This window comes from Manacus candei, unplaced genomic scaffold (assembly GCF_025592945.1).
Source record: "Manacus candei isolate 608988 ecotype Guabito, Panama unplaced genomic scaffold, ASM2559294v1 h1tg000028l, whole genome shotgun sequence".
Lineage (NCBI taxonomy): Eukaryota > Metazoa > Chordata > Aves > Passeriformes > Pipridae > Manacus > Manacus candei.
The window spans coordinates 26,045,014-26,072,480 of record NW_026138076.1 but is presented as its reverse complement, the minus strand read 5'-3'; the positions used below and the strand labels follow the sequence as shown (position 1 = coordinate 26,072,480).

At 37.1% G+C, this 27,467-nt stretch overlaps 1 protein-coding gene across 1 annotated transcript; it reads right to left on the bottom strand.

Annotated features, from left to right (window-relative positions):
- Nucleotides 1-6,147: 6,147 nt before the first annotated feature.
- On the bottom strand, nt 6,148-25,176 carry ASIC5 (acid sensing ion channel subunit family member 5). Its single transcript, XM_051790638.1, has 10 exons — nt 25,103-25,176; nt 21,248-21,554; nt 19,094-19,325; nt 18,132-18,251; nt 16,994-17,143; nt 16,285-16,432; nt 14,751-14,807; nt 12,732-12,900; nt 10,369-10,460; nt 6,148-9,733 (listed from the first exon to the last, which is right to left on the bottom strand). Exons 1-10 carry the CDS (start codon nt 25,140-25,142, stop codon nt 9,534-9,536), a joined length of 1,515 nt encoding a protein of 504 aa, XP_051646598.1. The 5' UTR covers nt 25,143-25,176; the 3' UTR covers nt 6,148-9,533.
- Nucleotides 25,177-27,467: the final 2,291 nt, after the last annotated feature.

Genomic DNA, 27,467 nt, shown 5'->3' with positions numbered 1-27,467 from the left:
AGTCAGCAGCTGTTGGAAGAACTTGCTTTCCTGAGGTACTCTATTCTCCTCCTAAGGAAGACCATGGAAGTAAACTGCTGCTTTGCTTTGGTCACTGGAATAAAAGGAAGGTCAATTCTATTTATACAGGTAAGTATTTAGTTTTGAAAGCAATTGTTTACTTCCACTGTTCATTTTATAAGGCTGAAAAGAGAGGCTATCTGGACAAAAGTGCTGGTTTAATGACCAGATCTCTACCTCTGTGAGAGGCTCAACCTCAATTTTCACTTGAACCTAATTTTATAAACCATGCTGCATACCTCTCAAGGGACACTGTCCATCCTTTTGGTTCACTGGTTTTGTTTTCACTAAGTGTTGAATTCTCACCTTGCCCTTGACTGCCCCTGGCACCCTGAAGAAAATCACAAGCCTTTCCCTTCTTGACTTCTTCTAATTCTGCTTTGGACTTCAGACATCAGTGTAATGTCTGTGGCTGTTTTATCTAATACTGGTGATATTGATGTTATTTAAAAACCATGCATCATTACATTTTAATTCAGGAATACAACAGAAAACAAACAGATGTTTTGCCTCTGATGAATGTGTCAATACTTTGTATTGTAACACCTGTTGTGTAAACGGATGTAACATAAGCTCCCATTTTAAATGAAGATCAAACATTCCAATATCTACATAAGAAATTGATACAGTGCCATAGATCTTTGGTAACATTTTGGTAATGACTATGTAACAATGGTGTTGTAACTTCAATTCAAGGTAATGAGTTAAAACAATGGTGTTGTTACTTCAATTCAAGGTAATGAGTTAAACTCTACCCAAGCAGCACACAGTATTCCTGTAGCTACCTTTAGAGGAAGCTCTTAGAGGAAAAGCATTCTAAAGTAACCAAAATTTGTTACAATGTAAATCCTATTTGAGATAATTGTTTTAATTATTTAAGAATTACAAAACATATCTTTCTAAATATTTAAATTCATAATTCATGGACAGTTTCTCATACAAGGATTTTTGGGTCGTTTCCTCTTGCATAGCAGCCAATTTTATTGTCCCCATGAACCTGGAGACTTGTGGCAACTGTAACATTGCTGCAAGACAATGTTATATTAGGGCATTACCATGATGCATTTATCTAGTCTGTTAGTGGAAATAGTTGTTTGAAAGACATCTCAGCACTTTAGGAGTGGCTTCTGTTATAGAGTGCTTAGTTCTCTGCTAGGAGTTCCAGTTTCGACTGATCAACACTATCACTCCCAATGCAATGTAGTCCATTTTACACATCTATTTCTGTACCTTATGTTCATTTCTAATATAGCCCTCTGGTAAATATACAAAAAGAAAAGTTCTAGTAAGACAAATGTTGCTGAAAGTGTCGCTGAATTGAATACTGGAATGGAAAATACTTGCAAAAAAGAAAAAACTAATATATTTTTTTCCGGACTGTTTACAGACTGCTCATACCTGCTGTATACCTAAAGTCCCTGGATCTGATGCTTCTGTTCTGTTCTGCAGTTCTAGAGTCTTCAAGCTACTGCACAATCTTTAATTGTGAGAATGTGGATGAACTGGAGGGACTGATGTTAAAGAGTCCTTGCTTCTTTCCCTCATCTATTTCTGTAACAATTGCCTTTCCCTTCTGTGCATCTCAGTAATGTGGATTTCCACTTTGGGTTGTATTTATCAGGACCATTTTACTTGCTCACTGTACTTGAAAATATCCATAGGTCATTGGAGTTACTAACCACAGTCACTAGGTCAGGTTGGAACATCTTCTCCTCATATGCTGGAAGGCTCTCTGCCCATGGAAAAACAAAAGCAGCTTTCTCATGGCTGATAAGCAAGTGGGTGAATTCTATCAGTGCACAGCTTGGTGCAAAAAAATGTAGTAGCAATCAGGGGAATAGAATTCTGAACAGGAAATTAGGCTATGAAAGGAATAGTTCCCACACACCAATACACAGCTCAATCAGGCAATACCTTTAAGCACTGCTGTGACTTTTTCAATGATGCCTGTTTCCTCCCTGCAGGGGCAGGTGGAACAGATAATCAGGAGGCTGCAGAAAACAGACTTGTTCCTTCCTGAGCACCAGGCCTCGTTTGGACTCCTCTCATTGTTTGGACACTTGCACAAGCAGCAGCATTTGGGATGCACCTGCCTTACCCTGTAGCAGAGGCAGTGTGGCTCTGTGGGTGCAGGGGGCTTGGGCAAGGGAGACTGGCTTGCAAGGTGCTGGAAGCTCTGGTCCCTGCTGAGGACTTTCTTCTGTCAGCACCCAAAGAAACAGTACAAAGCAATGTTGCTGCTTTTTCACTTTTAGCAGGAAAAAGAGGGACAGAAGTTGGGCACTAACAATTCTGTAAGCATGGCCAAAGGAATTGTTTTGGTTTATGGATCTGAGAGATGCCCGGCATCTGTTTTCTGTTTTGCTGTCCTTAAACTCCTTAGGGCAAATATTAATCTACTGATGCATGTGAACTATACATTTATTTTAATTATCAAATCCTGTATATGCTTTATTTAATTAATCTGTTGTTAGTAATACGTAGCCAAATGCATGCATTCAGAATACATTATATAAATCCATTCCACTCAAAGCTTTCTCAGCAGGAGAGCCATTCTGTTCAGCGGATTGCTGGGCAATCTCAAAAACTAACCCTCAACCTCTTTCAGCTGGTTATTTGAAGGTAGAAAGTGTTTGGATAATGTAGTATTTATAAATCAAGACAGAGAGACTGAAATAAAAATTAGTCAAATTTTGTCCTTGATTTTGCTAGCTTTAACCACTATTGCATGGGATTTTGTTGTTAATGACATTCATATTGATAAGCAGCCATTGCATATTTTCCTTGCATGGCATCCTGGATCTGGTCTTGAAATCATGTAAATTACTGATCAGTTTGTGGACTTGTTTATATTCTTTATTAAGGGAAAAACGACAGAATTGTACAATTGAATTCTGAACCATAATGGTTGACTTCACACTGTGAGAATGTAATGAGTGTTTCATGTAAGTGTTAATTAATGGAGCTGAATTCCATTGCTGGATGAAAACTCAGTAGGAGTTTCTGCCTTTAGAAGAAGTTTGGTGTTATAAAAGACACAGAGGCAAAAAAGAAGAAAGAAGAAAGAAAAAGTCTAGCATTTCCCTGTTTGGAGCTGTTTGGATTCTCAGTCCTTCTGATTTTCCTCAGAGGTATGAACTGTACCAAATACTCCCTTCTTCAGTTGGAAACTACCCCTTCCTCTTCCATAAAGAGGTTGTTTCCCCTCTTGGATGTATCTTTGTAACTGAATAATACTAATTTGCTTATAGTGTTCTTGATTTCCAGACAGAGTTTTCTGCCAGAAGTTTCTTATTGGCGTACTGTACTGAAAGCCTCCCACGGTATCTGAGAATCTGGCAATGCCAACTAGTGAGAATTCGGTTGTGTATCAGCAATAAAGAATGAATAGATTGTCTCCAAATTTAAATGTAAACCTCATAATGCAGTATTTGCTAGTGTCACCAGCAGAGCTTATGTGGATGAGTATTTGCTGGAGCAGACTCAAAGATGTCATCAAAACAACTGGGTGGCAGAAAGCTTGGATGTTCAACCTAATTTGAAACCATTGCTGCTCACCTCTTCTTCAGGTGCATAACATGAAGGGAGACTCAGGAAGGGTCAGGTCCATTCCTATGACAGTGCTGTTGCTGTTGTCTGCTCCCTATTTAGGCCATTTGTTTTATGTTAAGGCATCTAATGTTTCTGAGCAAGCAGTAAGAATGAGAGAAAAGGTAACAGCTGTTGCCTACCTAACCACACTTTCTTATCTGATGAAGTAAAGCATCCTCCCAAGCACTTAGGTGCTTTGAATTGAGGAAGGAGACAGATGCCTTGCAGTTTTCTAAAGCTGAAAGACCTTTGGAACAGGGTCTGTGTTTTGTGAGGTACTCCACACAGGTGAGTCCTTGTCTGAACTGGGATACTGGAAAATAAAGAGCAACCAGCAAATTACTCTTCAGGACAAATGAATTCTCTAAAATATGGTGCCATACTGCATGATGTGACTTCATTTCCCTGAGGAAATGTAAACCTCTTAGTAACAGTATTACCTTTTTTTTTTTTTTTCCTCCTACTTGCTACTGTTTGTTTGAGTTTCGTGTTTCAACAGTGAACAGCTTGTTACAATTTGTCTTAAAAACAGACATTTTGTGATGTTTCTCCAGTCAAATATTTTTTTCTCATATCTGGTTTGTTTCATGTGGGGCATTGTTTGCCACTTTTATTCATACATTTCTCAGATGTTTGGACTAAAAAAACCCCAGAAAATTCCATTTATTCAGACTGCAGGAAAAGATGAAGGTGTGATGTAACACTTCCAGACTAGAGTATATACCATTGATAAGTGAACTGTGTATTTACATGGGCATGGTCTGAAGTCGTTTGGCATTTTTAGGTTGGAAAATTTACACAAAACTCTGGATTAAGTCTGTAACAAGTAATACTACTCATACAGAGGGAGGCTACAAAAATGAAGGTGTCTTTCAGGGTTACAAATGTAGAAGGCCAGCTGACCAACAGGCAAATATTCCTGGGCTAGTCCTATTAGCCAGGATTCATAATAGGCCTTCTAAGTATGTTTTCTTTGCATCTACTACACACGAAGACCTGTTAGTTGCCCCAGGAAAAGGGGCAACCAAAAAATTCTTAGCAATTAAAATTCTTAACTGAAGATATTGGGAATGTCAGTTATGGAAACTGCACTAAGAATCGAGTGATTGTTATGGGAGGTATATGGGTTGAGTTGAATAACACAAAAGCAAATTTTGATTTTTGATGAATGGTTTTTGCATGTTCTATAGCGTGTGTGCAGCCCTGATAAACCTACACTTTTTACAGGTTGCACGAAAGCATTCCGTCTTGTAGCTGTTCCATTCTTAACTTCAGCTGATTCACAGTATGTGAAGGATGCATCAGCAATTGTCAGGTATGTAGTAATCAATCCTGCTTTGCATACCTATTTGCCAAGTCTTAAATAGGTAGTGGATAAGTAGATAATACTTTGCTCAGATTGAGACCCACAAGGGACACAACCTGTGTTTACTTAAGTGTTCATCTCTTTAATTCAAAATTACTGGCTAGGTTGAGAGTGGCTTTGAAAGTGCCACCAGGTAGGCAGAAATACTAACAATTATAATGTGGACTACAAACCTTCTTTTTGTTAAGGACCCTGAAGTGTACTGGAAGCATTACTAAGTTTTCTAGGGGTCAGAGTAATTTCTTTGAAAACAAGCCCCCACAATTAGCAAGGAAAGCTAGATACACACTTCACCAGGTTTCCTGTTGCAAAATGACACACTTCTGTAGAGATAGAAAAGTTTTAGTATTTCACACTGGAAAGAATAGCTACTTGTGTGGACCTCTCTCCTTCCTATGGTTTTGTAAGGGCAGTCCATATCCCAAAAGATATTAAAATAAAACCAAACCAAACCAAAACCCCCCAAAATACACCACCTTGAACATCTCTGTCCTGAGACACCAGATAGTTAGGGATCCCCTTTTTGGACATCAGCTGTGTGCATAGCGGGATGGGCCATTTGGAAGTTTTCCTATTCTGAAGAAGCTTTCCTTCTTGTGATGACTGCTTCTAGTGAGGAGTCAGCAGAGGTGAGCATCTTCTGATGGATAAAGGGACTTTACAGTGCAAGAGGGTTAAGAGTGCAGGATGGTCAAAAGCAGCATGAACAAGTTGTGATGCTAACCCTGGATCTACAGCAGTATCCTATCAGTACAGAATTTATCATTTATAACCCAGTCATGTTTCAACATTGCACTAAGTAATTAATGTAATATGAGCTTGGACATATTTCCTGTATCCTGAGTTTAATAAGCACATCAGCTGTCAACACAAAAATGTGTTTAACTCCAAATACAGTTAGAGTGTAATAAGCATAATATACACTTCTGAAACACTGTGTACTTTGAGAGGCAGTATGAGTGAACCATTATGGTTTATCTTGGTCAGGGAATTTTTAGAATTGCATGATGATGCTTGGTTTTCCAAAATACAAAGCAACCATAAGTCTTTAACTATTTAGCTGGAAAGGAGCTGTAAGAAACTAAGGGGCTGTCTCATGCTGCCATGGCATACTACTCAGGTGAGGAAGACTGCTTTTTGAGATTTTGCCATCACCAGACTTACACACAGTGTATTTGGGCTAGGGGTTAGGCACAGCTAGCAACCTGCAAGCTTGAGGGATTTATAGGGAAATACTTTTCCCCCCACCCCGTTTAGTTTCAGCTTCAAGAATCGGTGAGGATTAAGGAAATACTTATTTTACCTTAACCAAGACTTTTAAGTAACGTTGGATCAGCTGGCTTGTATAAGCTCCTTAGGAGATGCTTTGATCAGCTTATTTTGTTGCAGAACGAAGATAGCTGTACACTGCTGTTTGTTTACCTCAGAAATCAATCTAAACACTGTGCTGCAAAGATGATGTCACTTGGTCCAGGCTGAGTAACATCAGGTTTGCCAGCAGCTCCTTTGAAATATTTTCCTCAGCTCATCATTTCCTTATACATCATTAACCTGAGGGAAATAATCTTCAGTTACCCTGAGTAATTCTATAATAGGTGCTGAGAAATCAACTCTATGCACAAGAAGGCTTGTGAACAGCTGCCTAAGGCAAGTGGGGCATCTGCTGGTGAGGTGCTGCAATGAATTAATTTACTGCATGATAGACTGGTCCAAATCCTATGTGCATTTTACTTTACCAAATAAGCAAGTGCCAGGCCTGATTCTTGAGCTCTTTGGAAAAAAATGCTCCTTGACACTCCTTCAGAGGTACATTTTCATTGCAATAGTAGCCTTGTGAAATATCTTAATTAGAAGAAGAAAGGAAATGAGCTAAAGAAACTTGTCAGAAGGTATGATGCATGTCTTCAACTTTCTCCAACCTTTCCCTGCCACAATCTCTCATTGCAAGTTCTCTGATAGTTTATAAAACTGTCTTCCTTGTACCAAGAGCTATTTTACACTCTGATCTACTGCCTAAGGGTATGAAATGAATACAATGCATAAGGGAACGCAACAATACTCTGTGGTCATAAAATCCGGAGCTCCAAAACACAGGTCATTATCCACATAAATTAATTGCCTCCCTCCATTCTTCAGAAAATGTATGCAACAGCATGAGATTCTCTACGGTGTTAAATAAAGTTCAATGACTTCTGCAGAATGCATTTAATTTTATTTTTTTTTCACAAAATTCTGTGTTGCATCTCTTTGTGCACATCAGACAAGAACTTGGGAGAAGCCCAAGGGGGCTTTCCCAATCATGGCACTAATTTCATTGTTAGGATTAACATTTTGGAATCAAACAATTACCATGGAAAAAGGTTGCCAATATGTTTAGTTGGAGCATGGACATTCACTTGTGAAAAGGAAAGGTGAACGAACAAGTAGCAAAGTAATGCTAAACTGGGATGTGACCTGGTCAAGCTGTTAAAATATGTCGCTTCTGCTCTCCTTATAGATATGACATTGTCACCTACCCAGTAAAGCCAAACACTTTCTTAAGACTTTTTAAAATTCTGTTACCACAATAGAGGAGAAGTCATACATCAAAATACAAAAGCATCCTTACTTCTGCTCTGCTGCACAACACACTTGCTATATTTAGCTGTGCTGGGGAATCAGTGCTTTATATAATCTTATCACAAGCCATTGCTGAAAAAAACCCCATCTGAGTCTGTCACTTGACCTTGGGCAAAACAGGTCCTTCTGCTTTCTTCAGAGATCCTTCTGCCACGTATGTTAGAAGAATCTGTAACCAAGCAGTGATTTCCACTGTCCTTGTCCAAAGTCAGTGGAGTAAGCAAAAGTCATTTTAGTCTTGTTAAACTAAGCAAAGATGCAAGTACCTTCCTTGTCTGAGAACTGTCTTTTTTTTTGGCTGCTTTTTAGCATGTTCTGTGCTTCATTTCACGTGAACTTTTGAACAGAAACAATACCAGTTTTGTTTAGTCCTTACAATACTAATTTTCTTTTATTTAGCCCTTATTAGCACAAGCAAACAAAACAAAAAAGATCATTATGATTGATAGCTACAAACCACTTTGATCTCTGAAATACAAAGTGTGTTTAAACATTACTATGTTTAAACTTTTCCCTGCTTTTCTTTTTATCCAGAAGTCAGATAATACCTGATTCTTACTTCCAAACCCATAATTTCTTCTGGCTTAAGAATTCCACAGTTTGAGGCTGGGAGAAGTCTTTAGAGAAATATTGCAGTATGTTTGCTCTATTCTTTCCATTCTTCCTCTGTGTTGGCCAATACACACCTTGGACAATGGGGTTACAATGACCTTTTTTGTACAGCTGCTGAGCCAAATGTTTGTGTGATTGGTAGTAGTGAGTGGAACAAGTCCCAGCAGACGTGAAGTGACCAATAAAAAAAATAGAGCAAAAAATCTTTAAGGTCTCTCGAGCCTGCAACTAGAGGACAAAAATCAAGGCATCTCTTTCTAGGAAGCAAAAAATAATTCCTGTATTTCTTGAATTGCATATCCTAGGGCTTATGTTGAAGGGAAGCTGTTGCAAATGATGGCCAAATGGTACTATTTTCATTATTTTATATCTAACCTTAAGGACTTGGCTGTTTAATAGGTACACTTACTAATTTATTTACTCATCGTAATCTTCTTAAAAAAAGTAAGACTAAACCACTACTGCTCTATAGACCCACACAAATGTACAAAATCACAGAAGCTTTTCTGAGCACTTTTAAAGGAATAAACATTCAGGAAGCCTGAATTAGCACGGGAGCCACAGAATTCTTACACTCACTGATTTTGCGTAAGACTCAGATGAAGCCTTTAGTCTTTATTATTATCTTTCATAACATTAAACAATGAACGTGGCCTATGTTTGCTCACTTGCCATCCACTTAAATGCCCTGTGGTTCTCCCTAGTAGCTGACAAACTCATGAGATATTTTGGATATTTCAGAAAAACAGATTGTAGATTTTATGTTATTAGGGACATTCCTGATTCTGGTAGGCAAAGCCTCCATGTTCTTCACTGGAACGTGTAACAGTGGAACCTACTAGAAAAGACTTCATCGTTAATAAGGAACCTGCTTTTTCAGCATAGCAATGCTCCACCTTTATGGTGGTCAAGAAACTTGTGTGTGATAATACAGTATGTGTATTATTTCTTGTCGCTCAAAATACAGAAGATAAAAACTGGGTCATAAATGCTAAATTGTGTTGTATGTCAGCATCACTTGCTATGCTTTTTAAAAAAAAGTTAATTTATTAAAATAAAATTTTAGGTAAAGATTACATTTGTCTTTACATGAGAAGGAAAGTGAGACTTTGCAAAGTGCTCTCTTTGAAGTTATTTAGTACAGTTAAATAGTTCTAGACAATAAAAGAAGCAGGGTGAATAAGGAGTGCAGAGAAGGGAGCAATGCAAAATATTACTGTTTCCTTTGGATCTCAAAAAGAAAAGGAAGTTGCAAGACCAATTAGTTCTGGACTTCTACAAGTCACTAACATTCTTGTATTCTCCTCTTTTTTTCCTTATGTGTTGGTTGATTCTGGGATGGATTGTTCCACTGAGGCATTTCAGGAGCCTTCAATAGAAGAAAGATACACATCCAACAGAAGTTAGTAAAAATATACTCGAGCAGTTCTATGATTGTAATCATACTGGCACCACAAAACAATCCAAGCTGGCCACCTACTTCAGCTGTAATAGAAGGAAATAAACACATGTCATCCAAAGCATTTAGTTTAGTCTAGCAAGCAAACAAAACCTGCCAGGCTCAAGTGTTAAATAGATTCAATATACACAATCCATCACTTTAAGAAAACAGAATTAATATTCTTAAGAATGTTTACTGAATGTTTAATGTGTTTTTGAAAATTCTAAATAAAGCAAGTACAATACAAGACATCCTACTGGGAAGCAGATACTTAAAATATTTCTTACTTCCCTGCCTTTTTAACTGTTCCCTTGTTTCTCCTCCCCATGTTCTCCCTCTCCCCTCCAAATCCTATAAATGTCACTATTCTTACAGTCCCGTGTGTGATACAGCCATAAATTAGTGCCAAACTTAATTCTTACTCTCAGTTGCTCTCCCTACCACAGGTTCTTTAATAGAATTACAGGAGACAGTATAAAAAATGGCCATGAGACAGACATGATTATTACCACTATAATATTAAAAGTATTGATTTTTCTTCAGAAGCCTACATAGTCTTTGATTCAAGAGGAGAGAGAATAAAAAAGGCTGATTTTTTTAGTCTAGTAAGGTGGGGTTTTTTTATTAGTTTTAGATAAATTATTAATCAGCAATAAATGAATATTAAACATACACTTACCAAGCAACTCAGATATAGTCAAGGCCTTCTGCTGCTGTGTTATTTTGTAGCTCAGATCATGATATTTAATCTCAATACGCACAAGGTTTTGCCTAATGACAAATACATACAGTTTACTTGAGACAGTCAGGAGTGCTGTTCATTTTTACCAACATCTACCAGCATGGTCTGAGTTCAGGGGGAGTGATGGTGTCTTTTAATGAAAAATTAGATGAGTGTTACCAAAACCAGTTACATGAGAGAAGGAAAAGAACTAAAGTGTCCTAATAAAAACAGGAGCTTATCAGAGGAGTAGATCTTCATGCTATATTGAAAAAGTAACTCTAGGTCTGTACTGTGAGATAGACTTGTACTTTTTAAGGGTCACTGAGGTAAACTTGGGTGGAAATGTCAAGCATTGTGACCTACAGCATATAAAGCGCCTGGAAATGTAGTCTACCCTTCTTGATTATGTGCAACTGCATATTTAATTGCACTTATTCCAGTGGGCATATTTGTGCAGAACAGTGCTTGTCCTATATTCAGAGGTTTAGTTTTATCCTCTGCTAATAGCCTTGCTTACCTAATTATGTTCTTGCTTGCTGCAAAAATGGGAGAGTAGGTAAATCTCAGTTGGAGCAAGTCCAGAGAAGGGCCATGAAGATGATCACAGGGTAGGAGCACCTCTCCTATGAACACAGGCTGAGAAAGTAGAGAGTTGGGGCTGTTCAGCCTTGGAAAGAGAAGCCTTCAGGGAGAAATCATAGCAGCTTTCCAACACATTAAGGGGGCCTACAAGAAAGCTGGAGAGGGATTTCTCACAAGAAAGTGTAGGGATAGGACAGGGAGGAATGGCTTTAAACTGAAAGAGGATAGGTTTAGATTAGGTATTAGGAAGAAATTCTTTACTGTGAGGGTGGTGAGGCACAGGAACAAGGTGCCCAGAGAATGTGTGGATGCCCTGTCCCTGGAATTATTCTACACCAGATTGGATGGGACTTTGAGCAACCTGATCTCGTGGGTGGTATCCCTGCCTATGGCAAGGAGCTTGGAACAAGATGATCTTTAAGGTCCCTAGCAACCCAAACCATTCTATGACTCTTCAGAAGTGTGAACAGCTACAGATTCTTGGGTTGACAGTGATAATGAGCTCATTAACAATAATAATGAAAATAAATTACTCTATATACAAAATAATTTCTGTCTCTTTGGGTGATAATTCTAAAACTCAGGTAGCACTGAGTAGTAAAAATAATCTTATTCTCATAGCTTCTGTTAATAAGACTCGTACCATTGTCATGGAGTTGCTAGCAGAACTATGCAATAAATATTTAACTTTTCCCTTCTTGCATCTTCAGAAATAAATAGATCTCTATGTTTTATAGTTTGGAATATGTACTCATTAATGCATGGGCTGGATTCCTATTGGTTAAAGCTTGGTAACAGGGAAATGTCCTGTATGTTCACTTGCTTAATTGAATAATTACTGGATTACTTATGATGTTTACAGACAATAAAATAATCAACAAAGATAAAATGTCCTCAAAGGATTAATATCCTTTGTGTATAACAACAGGTTCAATTTTCATAATCTTCATTGGGAAAAGACTTTTTAGTAGGGCCTGTAGATATAAGACAAGAGGTAATGGTTTTAAACTAAAATAGAGTAGATTCAGACTAGGTGTAAGGAAGACATTTTTTACAATGAGGGTGGTGAAACATTGGAACAGGGGGACCAGAGAGTTGGTAGATGCCCCATCCCTGGAAACATTCAAGGTCATGTTGGATGTAGCTTTGAGCAACCTGATACAGTTGAAGATGTCCTTGGTCATTGCAGGAGGGGCTTGGACTACTTGACCATTAAAGGTCCCGTCCAATCCAAACTATTCTATGATTTGTATAGTTCCTGATCATGTATAAACATATGCAAGCATTTGGAGACTGATGGCTTCAAAAGTGAGAAGACTGAAGTCACTGAGACAATGAAACTCATAAATATTTCCTTAACCAAATTTTCTGCAGTTTTTTATAAACATACTTTGATGTTGTACATACTATGAGTTCATGTAGCACCTGCCTTAATACTTTGTACTGCTGAGATCTACAGCTGTGAGCAAGAGGCAATTCAGTCTATGAAACTGTGTTAAATGCTCTTTGACAAGTAGATCATATCTTTCTTATCCACAGTCTTAGATGTATCTATTATATATATATGTATAAATCTTAAGTAGTTTTGTCTAAGACATTGTATTATCTCACAGACAACATTATTAATACCCCACATAAGAATATCTCTTATGTTCATATTTTCATTGTATTGTCCGTTAGAACAGTTAAAAGGAATTTATAATTTCTTTATTAGACAAGGGGTTAAGCAAGATTACCTGATGTATTCTGGGCTTTTCTTCAGTTTCTCAGAAAAATATTTTATGGCTTTTTCTCCTCCAAAACTTGAATAGGTGACAGTGGTGGGATAATCTGTTTCTTCACATGGGGCAGGGCAAGTGGAATTGTGTGTTCCTACTGTACATAATCCTTTTATCTCTATATCATCTGAAATTTCAGGAGAAAAAATTTATACAATATTTCTAAAAAAAGCACAGAGTTTAAAAATTTTTTGAAAAAACTTACTAAATGACTTTTAACTGGCTTTGATAAATATATGGGTTAATTATCCTGAGAAAAACAGATACTTGCCAGTTTTGAAGAAACAAATAAGTATTTATAACTGTCATTTGGGAAACTGATGCCCAATAATGAGGGTTGGGATATTTTGCTCACTTTTTCCAAAGAACTTTAGCACCTTTAAGTCTTTCTGCCTTTATCAGGGCTTTGTGTGCTTATTATTTCTCATCCTCAGTTGAACAATAGGACAACGGAAGCATTTCCATGTTCTGTGCTAGCTTTCTAATTACATAGTTAGGAGTATATCCTTGGTCTTGATGCCTTGATGTCTGCCCAACTCATTTCAATGCACAGAAATGGCTTCCAAAGCAATTCCAGTTGTAGTTTACTATCATCTGATAACTATATAAAAACCTTGGTAAGCTAAATTCACTTTACCTTAACCCCTGCCTGCCATTTGATAGTTGGGCTCAAGACAGCTAGGAGTCTTAGGGAAAGCTTTGTTTCTTCAAATATGAAAACAAAGTAATGAAATTCTGCAGGTCTGGCTGCTCATAAAAGTGGTAGTAGGTCCTGCAGATACTGGATCAGTGTGCTGTCACTTTAGATTTTGTTGTCAGATGTCTTACCTCTCCAGCACTGTCAAGGGAGAGTCAGTCCCTAAAATGGGATCCTGGGGACCATACACCTACAACCTACAACCTACAAACCAGGTTCACCATGTACAGTACTTTGATGCTAGTTCCTTCTGGAGTCCAGCTCTGAATCCTTGATAGGACTTTGGGGTAATTTTTGTTTATTGCTCTGTTGTTTCTTTGAAATTCAGTCATCAAATATCAGTTAAGTAAAATAATAAACCACAGGACAGGCTTTTGAAGATCAAGGTTATATAAGAGAGCGAACTTACTGAAATCTATTTCAAAAGAGCCACAGGAAAAAATGATCATTGTTCACTGTAGTAGATCTTGCCTGAATGCTGCACACACCTAATCAAAACAGAAATAAACCCCTGCACAGTTCCCCCTTCCACCCCAACTTGTTAGTCTACTAATCACTCATTCCTTTTGGAAGAGAGAGTCATGTTACACAGCAGAAAGCAAAATAATTAAAAAGGAAGCTTTCTCAAGTTCATGAGAAGTTACTTGTCAGGTTACCATTTTCAGTATTTTCCAGAATATCTGTTCTAGTGACTTACAGATCTTATATCTACTATGTGCAGATCATTTGTTTATGGAAAAGAATTGCATTTGAAGAGCTTTGAAAATTTATAATTGATTTTACTTTTGAAAAGATAAAACCTTCAAGTCCAGTGATTTATATTTTTATCAGTTAGGAATCTTTTTATTACTGTGCTGTTCACTCTTCTTACACAAAGAATACAACATTGAATCTAGAAGGGTGATACTACGAAGATGTGAAAATGATAGCCAGAGGCTTGGTAACTGAAAACAGATTAATTAAACGTTCTTCCACTTTAAACCATTTCTCATTGCTGAAAAGGAATTCTTCTATTTGTTTGTTGGGCGGGGTGTTATTTTTGGGAGGGGTTTTTTTGTGATTTTGGTTTGGGGTTTTTTGTTTGTTTTTGGTTTGTTTTTGTTTTTGTTTTTTTTTAATGGACATATATATCATGCTCTGTCTGGTCTCTATTTTCAAAATAGTAAATGAACTGGGATGTACTCCATTTCAGATTACTTTCAGTATTTTGTTTTAATTGATAGATATTGTCTACTGTTTGGAATTGGCTTAGAAAACATGAATATAAAGTTATTACTTACAGACTGCTGGATAAACACATTTGTAAAACTTCAACAAGTCACATTCGGTTCCATTTCCTAAAAATAAATAACAAGCTTTAGGAAGCTAAATTAACAATCTAACCCTTAGCTCTAATTGTGCTAAACTGAAATGTAATGTCATCAGAGCCTGTTCATCACTTCACATTAATGATTGCACAACTGAGAAATTAATTCAGCTGGGCACAGTGCAGTTGCCAACACCAGAATGGGTACACAGGGAAAAGAGAAAACAGACCAAGCCAGGAGGCTGCTGTTGGAGCAAACATCTTCAGTATATGTACCAGCCAGTACTACCTTTAAGCTTGTGGTTCACTCTTTGTGTTAGCTTGCTAAAGACATGAATTTCTGATTTTCCTAGTGCAAATAAAAAAAAACCCCAAAACAAGTGAGGTAGATTTGATATATGATTACATCCCATGTGTTTCTGCAGAAGTTTTTAACTTCATGTAAGAGTTTTTTGGATGGGTAAGGTAGTACCCTAAGCTAATAGCAAAGTTTTCAGATTTCAGATGTCCTCAGGTTCACCCCGATTTTTTCCCTCACATGGAAATGTTATGTAGAAGTTTAGCACACAGTGTTGCTCTCCTTTATCTAATTGTTGTTGTGTACAGCTCTCACCCTGGGTATAGGAGCCCCAGGCTTAATTGCCTTCTCAAAACCCTTTCCATGACATTTTCCAGAAGACTGCCAACCACCTTTCCAAAAGGTTCTCAAACAAGCAGGCTAAAGATTATGCATTAATGGGTCTACTTTAGTAAAAGCATTCTACCTTGCTTGAGCATATTTAAAAAATACATTGAGTCAGAAAGTGCAGGCTTTCTTGTGGCTTTTCTTATGAACTAGTGGCTTTCTTTTCCACTAGTTTTGACAAAATATCTGCAACAGCAGAGATTTGTGATCTAGCTCTTGCTTTAAGGAGGGATGATAATATTATCATTACATTTAATGCTGAAAAGGTGTGCTCAGTGTTACTGCTTTACATGTCTGCAGTGATTAAGGTGCCTGTATTCTTGAGAGGAGTATTATAGCATACACCCTGCATTTGAGGTTGATTAGAATGCTCCACACAGCCTTTTGGCTTTTGCAGAGCCCAATTCTGGTGCCAGGCTATTTCCATGTTCATGTGTAGGACCTCAGATTCGGTCTTCAAGAGAGCAGTTCTGCTATTGTTGCTAAACACCTGTAAAATAATTTTTCTGGCTATATGTGAAAATATATGACTTCTTATGGATATAGTTCCAGCTCTTTGGGAAGTCATATTGACGACTATAGACTTTGTCTTACACTCCTGAGGCATAATATTTTCTTCCAGTTGTTTGGACTGTATCCTAAGAATAGACAATGACCCAGATGCTAGGTCTAGAGTTGACCAAATGTCTTTTCTTGGAATTTTAATTAATCCAGCTGTAGGAATCCACCAAACATGTGCTCCATCTCCTTCACTGTTCAATAAAATGTGAGGTCTCCTAGGAAGATGATCAGTGTCTGGTATGATGATACTCCTGAGAAATACCTGGAAGAATGAATGGCAAGCAGCCACACCAGTCCTGTATGTACCGGGCTTTGCATTCCAGCAAACATCCATTAGTACTATAAATCTTGTGGTACTGCAGCTTTATATCAGGCTTGCACTCTCCCCATGGGTATTCTTGGATAATTGACTGTAGGGTAATAATAACAAAAGATGAAATTTTTTTTTGTTTCTGTTTTAAATTTAGATATTGTTTTCTCACATTTTAAAGTGCTGAAGGAAGCCTGTTGAAGACATAAACAGTAACATTGTGATTTAATTGGAGGCAGTTACAGTTTGTGCTCTTGGGATTAAAAAAAATCGTCTCCTCTCTGTCACAGCAAAAGTAAGGCCTGATCAGACAGCCTAGTGCAAAACGGTGGTCCATTCCACTTGGATTCCACTAGGAATCTGAGACACCCTTAGTGGGAACAGAATGTGTTGATGGGGAAATGCTGTGATGTCCTTGTGTCATTAAATGTCAGTGAGACTGTAAGGTGATAGGAAAGAAAGGCTGACTTTGATAGAGACAAATTAGGAAGACCAGTGACATCCTCCCCAAAACAGCAGTAATCTGTTTTTGTCTGGAGAAAATATTATTAGGAGTCACTTAGGCATGATAAATATTTTACATTCCAACATTGTCATTGGTTCAGAAGAGAATTAGAGGCAGTAGAGACCACTACTTCCAGATAATGGACAAAGTCCTTACCTTCAGTTGGTGAATTGCAACCTGTGTGTGTGTGCCGACCGGTGTTAATAAACCTAAACCATCAAAGCGTGGAAACTCTTGGGGTGAATGGATAACAAAAGTTATTCCAGCATCAGTATAACCAAGAGCAGGTTCATCAGTGAATTGGTCCTGATACAAAAAGAATTATTTAAAGTAGTTTTGCCTTTGCTTACTATCCGAAGCTTTAGCTATACTTAATGTGGTACTAAGCTATCAAGTCTTGTATCTCTAGTCATATTTTTGGCAATTAACAGGAAAGTATGGAAGCAAACTAACTTGAATTTCCTTTGTTCATTACCTCTATGGGTTTCCTTCCAGTGACTATAAACTTTCAAGTTTTTTATTCCTTTTGGCATCCCTTAATTTCAAAAGCTGGAAGGCATAGATGAGCATTTACTCATATCTTGGATATTAATTCCCTTTACTTGCAACTACCTGTCACATTTCAGCAGACTTTCCACTGTTCTCTTCAGAACCTTTCACTCCTGACTCATACTTCCTAAAGAACGAAAGCAAATGTCTAAGTCATTTATCAGTCCATATTTTAGACTTCTTCCCTGATCTCACAAGGTGATATTCCCTGTTTTCTGCTTTTTGTTGATCAAAGACAATTCTCATGTCAGAAACTGTTTACAGTGCAAAGACCAGGTCTTACCTGGCACTGAGCACTTGCAGCTGCTGCTGCAACTAAAATTCAGTGCTACTTAGACACTGGCATCATATGACCTTACCTACTGGGCCATTATATAAAATGATGTTATCCTAAACTGCTTGTATAAAATTAAATCACTGCTCTGATGTCATGTTTCAGTTGTAGATGATTTGTGCATTTATATGCTCACTCACAACTTTCAGAACCCCTTAGCTGGGGACAGAGTAAATAATAATTCTGACTTTTTAAATCTGTATTTGGGCCTTTCTTTTAAAATACCCTCTCATTTGGAAATAGTCTTGATATAGAATTTTGTGCACGAAATTCTGGAGGTCTATATAAAACCAACTAAACCAAAACCCCAAACCAAACTCAAAATGAACATACAAACAAAAAAGCAAACCCCTCCATTAATTTAGAAGTTATGACATGATTTGTTGTTTATAATCTTTAGGATAGCTGTACCTGTTGGACATCAAAAAGCAAATGTAAGCCTCTTCCAGACAAACTCACTTTTCTTGCTGAAAGATCATTGTGATTAAAAGTAAAGCAGTTTCCATATTCAGTGAAAACATGTTCAAAATCCTTCAATAAAGGAAAATAGGGAAGAATGAAATAAGGAAAGAACACTCAAAGTTTCCGTAGTGAATTACAATTCAAGACTACTGGGGTTGTTGGGATTTTTTGATGTTTTTTTCCCCCAAAGGCAGTCCTTGGTATTACAATCAGAAAAGTGGTAATTGATGGAAATATTCAAAAATATTTCACCTCTTTCTATAGAAAATGAAGTTCAAAGGAGAAATTTCACATTGTTTATTAATACATATGAGCTGCTCAGAATAATTTAATGAGGTTCTGTGGTTTTTCAGTACCTGTTACATTATATAGAAATTGCTTTATAGAAGAATCAACATAAAAATGGGATGATCATATTCTTGGCTGTTGTCCAAAATTCTCAAAGTTGGGCTACTTTCATGTGAATATTTAAAATTCTTATGGACTCTGCATATAGTTACCTTGGCTGTCTATATTCTTGACCTCAAGAACAAAACTACAGAATCATGTCATGCAAAATAGTCCATTCAATCTGTCCTTCAGTATAGGCCATTGATGGGAAAGGCTGTTAGTTATAGCCTGGAGGTATGACAGCTTTCAAAGGCTGCTGTTTGTGCAGAAGTGGCACTGGGCAAAGAGCAATTGAAACTGAAATTCCGTGTTACAGCTCAGGGAGCCCATCAGGCTACCTCTGCAGTCAGTATGAGAACTGAAGCCCTCAGGTAATTTAGAGCAGGACTTTTTTTCTGCATTGTTTGACTGTAAAGGGAACACAGGGGGAGTAGCTGGCAAAGCTAGATGTCCCAAGTTGACCGTAAGAATATATCCCCTTCCCCTCCATGCTACTCTTTTAATAAAACAAGTATATTTACCTGTGGGTAACATGGCTTTCCAAAAAAATCACATTCTAGCAATGTGCTGCTGTTCAGATAAAACCCATTTTTTCTTGTAAATTCTTTGATGCTGAAGTTCTGGTGCTCAGCAAAGAAATCATTTAACTCTTGAGAATATTTATCTTCCATAACAAATTTTTGGAGAATCGCAGACACAATGTTCCAAATAAAAAAAATTATTTTGAGGTTGCTTACTGCATGAGCTTGAAACCTGTCAGTGAGAAGGAAAAAGAATTGCTTAGAGTTCTGCAGTTTCAGGACTAATCTCTAGACTGCTCTTGACAAAACTATGATGTGATTTGTTGTCTGCTTGCAAACTATAAGTGATTCTTGCCCACGGGGCTGCACTTTGATCTCGACAACATGAATAAGTCTCCATCTTTAGGAATGTATCTTCCATATCTGGAAACAGAAAATTGACACCTTCCCATGGCTATTCTGGTCAGTCATGTTGGAAACATTTCTGTTGTGCGTGGTTGTTTATTAAAAAAAAAATAAACCCCAAACCCCCTAAATAGATTAGCCATTTGCATAAGCTAACAACCACATTTTTAGAACTGATGACAAGCTGAACAATTGCATTTACATGTGGGAAACTAGCTGGGAGGAGCTATTCCTTTCAAAGAAGAGTGTCTTCTTTCATTTGGAAAATTGGATTCTAAGTGCATCTGCAGTAATCTCCTGTACCTGCTTTACTGAGGCACTACACCCCAGTGTAGAGACAGTCTACCTTCCCATGAGCTCTGTGGCTGGTGACACAGTGGTATAAACCAAGGGTGATCCTTACTCCTTGAATCCACGTGAAAAATCTCAAAAACATGATGAGGCATTGTAGGTGCTTTCCTGATGTACAGCATTGAAGTTCTTTATTAAGTAAAGTAAGGGTTTACAGAAGTTATAAGTTTGAAAACAAAATAAACACAAATGAGACTACAATGCCATGTTCTTTAGAACTGACAGTTTTCTAATCTTATTTTTAAAAATGTATCAGTATGTTTGTATAATGAATCTTGATGTTCCAACTTAAGGAGGATTAGTAGGAACAACTCTTCACAACTGAATTTGAGTCAAAAAATATAGACAAAGAGAGTCCTGTGCCTCTTTTTCCTGCTAACAAAAAAATCTGGTAACTGAAAACAGGAGGGAAGGATAAGCACAGCATGAATGGCAGATGGATATGGCAGCAAACTGTGGCTTAGATGGAAAACTGCCATACTCAGTTTACAATGTGCTGCCACTATAATTACAAGAAGTAATTATACACTTTTGTAACAGCCAGCACACTGCAATCAGAGGGACTTCTACCTGCAGTGCCTGTTGTGCAGTTATAACCCAGGATTGCTTCATGCAGGGCAATGATAAGGTGAGATAGTGAGGCAGAACAGCTCCAGGCATTTCAGGCTTGGACTTTCATCTGATTCTGCCAGCAAAAGGTAGAAGAAAAGAAAACTTACAATCTTTGAGGAAAAAATGTGGGTAAACTTTCTGTATTTCTAAAACTGTTACTGAATTACATATTTGCTCTAAAAATCAGGCCTTTTCAAAGTGGTTGCATCTCAATCTTGGCCACTGTCTTCAAATGTAGAAATCTGTAGTGAAGTTCCTACTTAGATACATGACTTCCAAACAAACCAAATGCTTCCCTCCTGCAAAAAACACAGACATCAGCTGGAACTCTAAAGGCTGAGCAACTCTGAAAAAAAAGTATTTGTTTTGCCTAAGATTTCTACCTTTGTATGAAGTTTCTGTTTCAAGTTATTTGCAAATCTTGTCTCTCATTGTTAACTTGGATGTGGCTGATGATTGTCCCTTAGTTACACTGTAGAAGTAACACTCATACATAGAGACTCCCACCAGAGGGATTTTTCTACTCCAGCTTCTGTTTTGAAACTTAAAAATCTGTCATGCAGTTCTTCATCTGAAGAAAGGGGAAGATTATAAAAAAAAATCTTCCTTAATCAAGTCTCATATTTTCATCTTTGTTTAAATCTCCTGTGTTGGTGTGGAAGACATGCCCCTCAGAGCCATATTTTCCTTATTTTATGTGATTTGTCCAAGTGAGTTGTGCAATCTGACTGCTTTCAGATAAAGATGTGTTACCTCTCAAGAGCAAACAACAAACACAACTTTTACCTGTTTAAGTTGCAAAAAGTCACAGCAGGAAATTGGATTTCTTCCACATACTGAACCACCATTGTAGTTGTGGTTGGCCAGCTGAAGTAGTAGATGAAGCGACTGCAGATTTGCCAAATAACAACAGCAAGACAGCCTGCAAGCACAAGCAGCCAGAGCACTTTGCGAGTCTTGCTCTGTGTTTTAACAATATTATACACGCCGTGAAAAGAAGTGGATGAGGCAAACTCATGATGATACTTCCTTCTGTCTTCGAAATGTGGCATCAGCTTCTTTATTAAACACAACCGTATCTTTTCCAATATTCCTGAATATGGAACAAAGTGAAAACACTTTTCTAAAATTAGCATTTAACCATCACTTAAGAAAGGAAAAGCAGATGTAAAATTTCCCTTTAATTATAAATTCTCTCTTTACTTGCTTGCAAGGATGTGTGCTAAGACATGAGCTCGGTACTGTCCCGAGTACAGACTATATCTTGCAATATTTCAAGCACACAAATGTTTAAGCACTTTAAAATAAAAGAGTAGTTCCATTTCTTGGAAGAAGATTGGATTTTGTCATACCTCAGTGATCTAAACCCATGGGTTGCTGTGAACTTACTGTGAAAATTAAGCATCTGACTTTTACAGTAACCACCCACTAAAGGACTGGTCCTTCACACATGATCTGAGAAATAAGGTAAAAAAAAGGAATTACATGGAATGACCTGAAAGGGAATTTCACTTTTTCACTATTAAAAGTTTTAGGATAAGCCTTGGAAGGGTACAGGTTCAGAAGAATAACTAATGTCATTTTCTTAGGTTCATACTTGTCTGATTCCATAACTTTGAAACAGGAATGGGTTTAGTTTTGATTTACCCCAAGTTTCCTACAAACTGATGTTAAAAAAAAAAAAACCCGAACAAGCCAAACTGTTTTTAAATCTAAGTTTAGGAGCTATAACAATAATGAATGTAATCAATACCTGGAACTGCAGTAATTTTCTTATGTTTGATGCTGAATAATCTTTTGGACATGGATTTAAACTTCATTTTCTCTCCCAAAATATCCAAATGAGGGAAACTTAATGAAACCTTTCTTGTATCTTATTATAATTGGACCAGTCTGTTTGCAAAAGGCTTCATTTACAGGTTGTTATCCACTACTTTATTTTGACATTGTCCATAAGAACAGTAAATTAAAGAAAGTTTGTGAGACAATAATAAATAGCATCTGGAAATATATTATTTAGATCGGTGTTTAACAACAATTAAATGCTTCCCTAATTCTGTTTTTAACAAAAAAATAGGTTTAATAGTGCGTGTGTGTGGTAGGAAGAGAATATATCCTTTATAAGACTGATTTACTTGAGGGTATTACAGCTGAGCAAAGGAACAAAGGGATGTAAAAGTCATCTGCCAAAGCCACATCAGCCACATCGTCACCACATCAGTATTCAACGGTGTTGCTTTGGTCCACAGCTTCTAGACTGTGATAATGAAATCCCACACAGTGCTGGATTTCAAAATGTTTCTGGAGGGAAAGTATTTTCTTTATGTTGTTCTTTTAAGATCTGTGTAAGAACTTTGATTAATATCACATAATTAACTGTGACCCAGTTTCATCATCAAACAGTTTTCTGCTAGAAAACCGTTCAAAAGTTTCTCTCCTAGCTCTAGTGACTATTAGACTCTATTGCAAATCCATTCAGCCATGGGTTTGTACATCGTGCTGGAATGGAGTGGATTTCTGGTTTAGCTCTAGGCTTCTCTCTCACCAGATATGTGCAGTGGGATGAGCTCTTTGCGTGTTCCCTGAATAAGAGCAGAGGGAAGTACATTCCTAACATATATCTGCATCTGCTGCCTGTAGACTCCAACAAGAAACCACAGGCAAGTCAGACCCTTTTCTCCAGGGACAGTGTTGTGTTTATTCCTCTTATATGCACTGTGCTAGGTAAGAGCATGATACAATATCCCTACATAAAAGTCCATCGCCATCAAAAAAACACTAGTTAGCTTAATCAGATGTGTAACTTTGAATCTATGCAAATATGTAACTAAACTGTATTTCAGCTCTTGTGCATAGCTACTACAGTAAGTAGTAGAAAGTAGAAATGATGTTGTAGCTGATTGCAAAAGTTTTGCTTTTAATGCTTAAGATTATCTAATGGCATACTGCTGCTTTCATTAGTTTCACAACAGGAATTAGCACTGCTGTGTGTCATAAAGAATCCTTATTCTACTTTCAGATTTCTTTAGCAAATGCTATAATTAAAAAAAAATAAGGAAAGAAAAATTATTTTTAACTACTCCAAGTAGGGTCAAATGGTAGACTTTTGGTGTGAAATTTCGCACATAGTGTGGACTGGAAAATGGTATCAAATGTGTAAGTTGGGACTAGCCATTTATTTGGGATTTGGTCCATTTATGAGGAATAGGTACATTCCAGTGACATATAATTAAGAATAGAATGGTTATTCCAGGTGTCTGTTAGTGAATAGTAAAATAATACACCACAATAATGGATGAGTGTGAGATTATAAATTATTAACCTTTCCTTCCCCTTAAGGGTGGGTCATCACATCCTATGCTGTGCAAAACTTAAGCAGTGTGTGTCTGGACTAAGGTTGTGTAACTAACACAGCTGAACTAGCTGTAAGTGGGTTAGAGTTTCCAAGCTGCTGCTAGATAGACAGTAAAGTCTTGCATGACCTTAGACACATAGACAATAAGGTTCTTTTAGTAACAATAGAAAGTAAATTTAATATAGGTACTGCAAAAATAATTGTAAAATATATGGATAAACCCAATATTTATAGAAGATTCAAATGGTATGGATAAGTAAAAAAGCAAGGAGGTAACCAAATGAGAGGAATAGAGGAATCCAGGTCCAGGAGCAAACCACAAGTTTGGAGCCAAATATAGAACATGGATATAAGAACTAGTAAGGTAGCTCATATGTTCAGGATGGGCTCCGGATACTTTGCCTCAGGAAACACTGATTACTGGAAAAACCCTGAGAACCACCATGGTTAGTCAGAAAACTTGATTTTCCAGTCAATACTGTTAAAGAAAAAATTACTTCCCTGCATGTATACAGGGATACAGGGACATACTATTTTAGGCTTATAGAAATTCAAATAGAAATAGAAATTCACATAGTTATATGGGTATAGAGAAATTCACCCCTCAGCAATTCACAGTATCTTTAATTTTAAAACTATAAATTGGATTTAAAGTTTTTTTAAAACTTCAGTCAGCAGGCAACTGGTCACCATCTGTAACTACTTGTACAGGTCACTGATAGATAATGGGAATAGGCTCTTTGATCTAGTGGGGAAAAAGATGTGACAGGACTGAGTGGGAAAAACTGGAAGTTAAGTTCTAACAGAAATAAGGTACAGCATTTTTGTTTTTGTATTCTCAATATTTAATTGTGATTGGATTTTCATTAATTAATATATTAAAAAAGAATGGCTTTTTAAAAGGTCACTTATCTTCAGCCAGAGCTCTTACCTGAGAAGAGTTATTTCAGGAAGGTTGTATGTGGCTTCTGTACAAGGGTTAGTCAGTCTATCAGGTAGATATCTGATTTCCTCTTTGCCTTGATCTAAAAATCATTCTAGTGTGGTATCATTAAGAGAAGCAATGGCTTAGTTAAAACTGAATTAGCTTTATTCTAAATACATAAAGGACCAATAGCTAAAGATTTTTTTCATTTCTTAGGTAAGTCTACAAATCTTTTTTGGCAAGCTTTTTTCATCTCTCCCTTCTTCTTCATATCTTGAAAAGGTACACCACTGCTACTTTTGGACAAGATTACAAATAGAGAAGGTCTTTGTAAAGCGCTCTAGTATGCCTAGTCACTTACCTTTAGCATCTGATTGAATGAATCTCCCAAGCTGGTCCATGTGGCCGTGCTTATTTCAGTAAGGAAGGAATGGATAACAAGTTGCCTTATCACTGTGACCACTGGTAGGTAATGGCTTTTATAGAAAATTAAATGGGAGGTGATACTCGATGACACATAAGACTGGGCAATTTACCAGCCAGGGTTGCTATGTTTTACCTTTCATTAACATGGTCTGCAATGTAAAGAAAAGATTATTTTTATTACAGGATCAGATGTACACATTTATATACATTTCAAATACATAATATGCTAATAATAGTACAAGTGCAGGCTTGTCTTGTGTATTGCATCACTTTGCAAATTTCTTTCATATTTTTCCCTTTTGCTTTAGAAAGACCAATTATCTTCACTAAAATACTGGGCTGTTCAGAACTGAATAGCTTCTCTTGAAGTAGATAAGGAGCTCTTCCTGCTCTGGAGGGCAATAAATGCCTACCATAAAGTTCCCACCAGTGGCAGGATGGAGTTCAACATGCAGCTTTGAACAGCTGTCTTCATAACCAGCTACAGAGTTCATGTTCTTGTGGACTTGGTGAAAAAGAGCTGTTATTCCTGAGAACTAAACCTGTGGGCAAGGATGAAAATACATGCAAAGTCAATCATTCCAGCAACTCCTGCTTTTGTGCTAGATGCACAGTATGATCTTGTTTGAAATTTGTTTCAAGAAAAGAACTGAATATCTAGTAAAAGAGAATAAAAGTATTAGAAAATTCAGACTTGGGATACACTTGATCAATGCTTTAGGAAACAATAAAGAAACGCCACTTCACATTCCCTATCTGATCTGCTTATTTCATTCTCTCTGTTAGTAATAATCCACTTGATCACCTACACTGTTCTTGGGTTATGAGGTGTATTAGCTTGGCGCCTTGGTGCCCCACTGTCTAGTTGTTTGCTTACTGTTTTCTGGCTGTGTTGTTAATGCTACAAGAAGCAAGGTAAAGCACTGAATTCCATTTAGTTATTCCTGTGTGACAAGATTTCTGTATTGGGCTTCTTGGAATTCCCAGCTCTGTCTGTCACTGCTGCTGGGGAAAACTTTGCACCATACATATGTTCACTCAAGCAGCGAAGTGCTTAACAATAAACTGATTTTCAACATCTGTATGTAACTCAACCACAACTAATGCTCTGCTGAGCAGTTGCCAAGCGCTGCAGATCCATTGAGTCCTATTAATAGCAACCACTCTAATTCACAAAACCCAAACCTGAGTTGCTTGAATTCTTAAAAAAAATTATGTCTATCTTTTATACTGCTATGTGCACAGAATTAAGAAGCATAGTGTAAGTTAGTTGCTCTCTATACAGCAAATTATTCCTTTTACTGTTTTCTTTTTTTTAAAAAAAAAACACCCTGCGTTGCTGTCTTACAAAGAGTTTTTATGCTTATATAATACTTTAGATGAACAAGGCTTGTGTTGTCCTATTGTGTTTTACATAAGAAATTAATTTTTAAAATTTTCTTTCTTTCATGGTTGTTTTACATTAATTCTTAAGCAAACACTAGGGGGCGAAGACCAACAATCTTGTGTTTGTTCATCCTTCCCAAATGGCTTGCACAAATAGCTTTGAGGCTGTAAATTGATCACAGGCAGTGTGGTCTGTCCACTCACTCCTAGCAGTATGTATCTGGTTATCTAAACCACACGTTCCCTGGTACTTAATGCACTAAAGATTAGGAAAACTAGCTGATGACAAAGGTGATTGCCATTTTTTGTATTCACACATACCATGAATTCTGTACTCAAACTGTTATTTGAAGTCAGTGCTGTTCAGGTCTTCTCTTATGGTGCTAAATTAAAAAATAATGCTGCACCCAGCATAACTACATAGCTATTTCCTAAAACAAATAGATAATGTGTTACTGATAAAGTTAATACTTTATAGCCTGGTTGCAGCAAAATGTCTTCTAAGAATTCTTATCTGCTGCTGAGAGAAAATACATGCACACACAAGTAGGTATTTGGTGTATATTTAGCTTTCATTGGACAATTTTTTTTTCAGAAAATGTTGAAGTGTTTCTTTCCAACTCCTGTTTCATTGCATGAGACTCTCTGTAAGTGCTTTCTCAACATTAATGCTTCTGATGTTTTGCTTAGCTCTCTTTTTTGATAGAAACATCTCAAATATTATCCATTTTTAAGACAGAAGAAGTAATGCATTTGGTAATATAGCAGACTGTGACTACTTTTACTTAATTCATACAAACAGTATTAGCAAAAAAAAAAGGGGAAACAGAGAATAAAATGATCACCATCTGAGTTGTTATAATGTATTGTCATTGCCGTTTTATGGCAAATGCTAGTAACTAACTGTATATGCA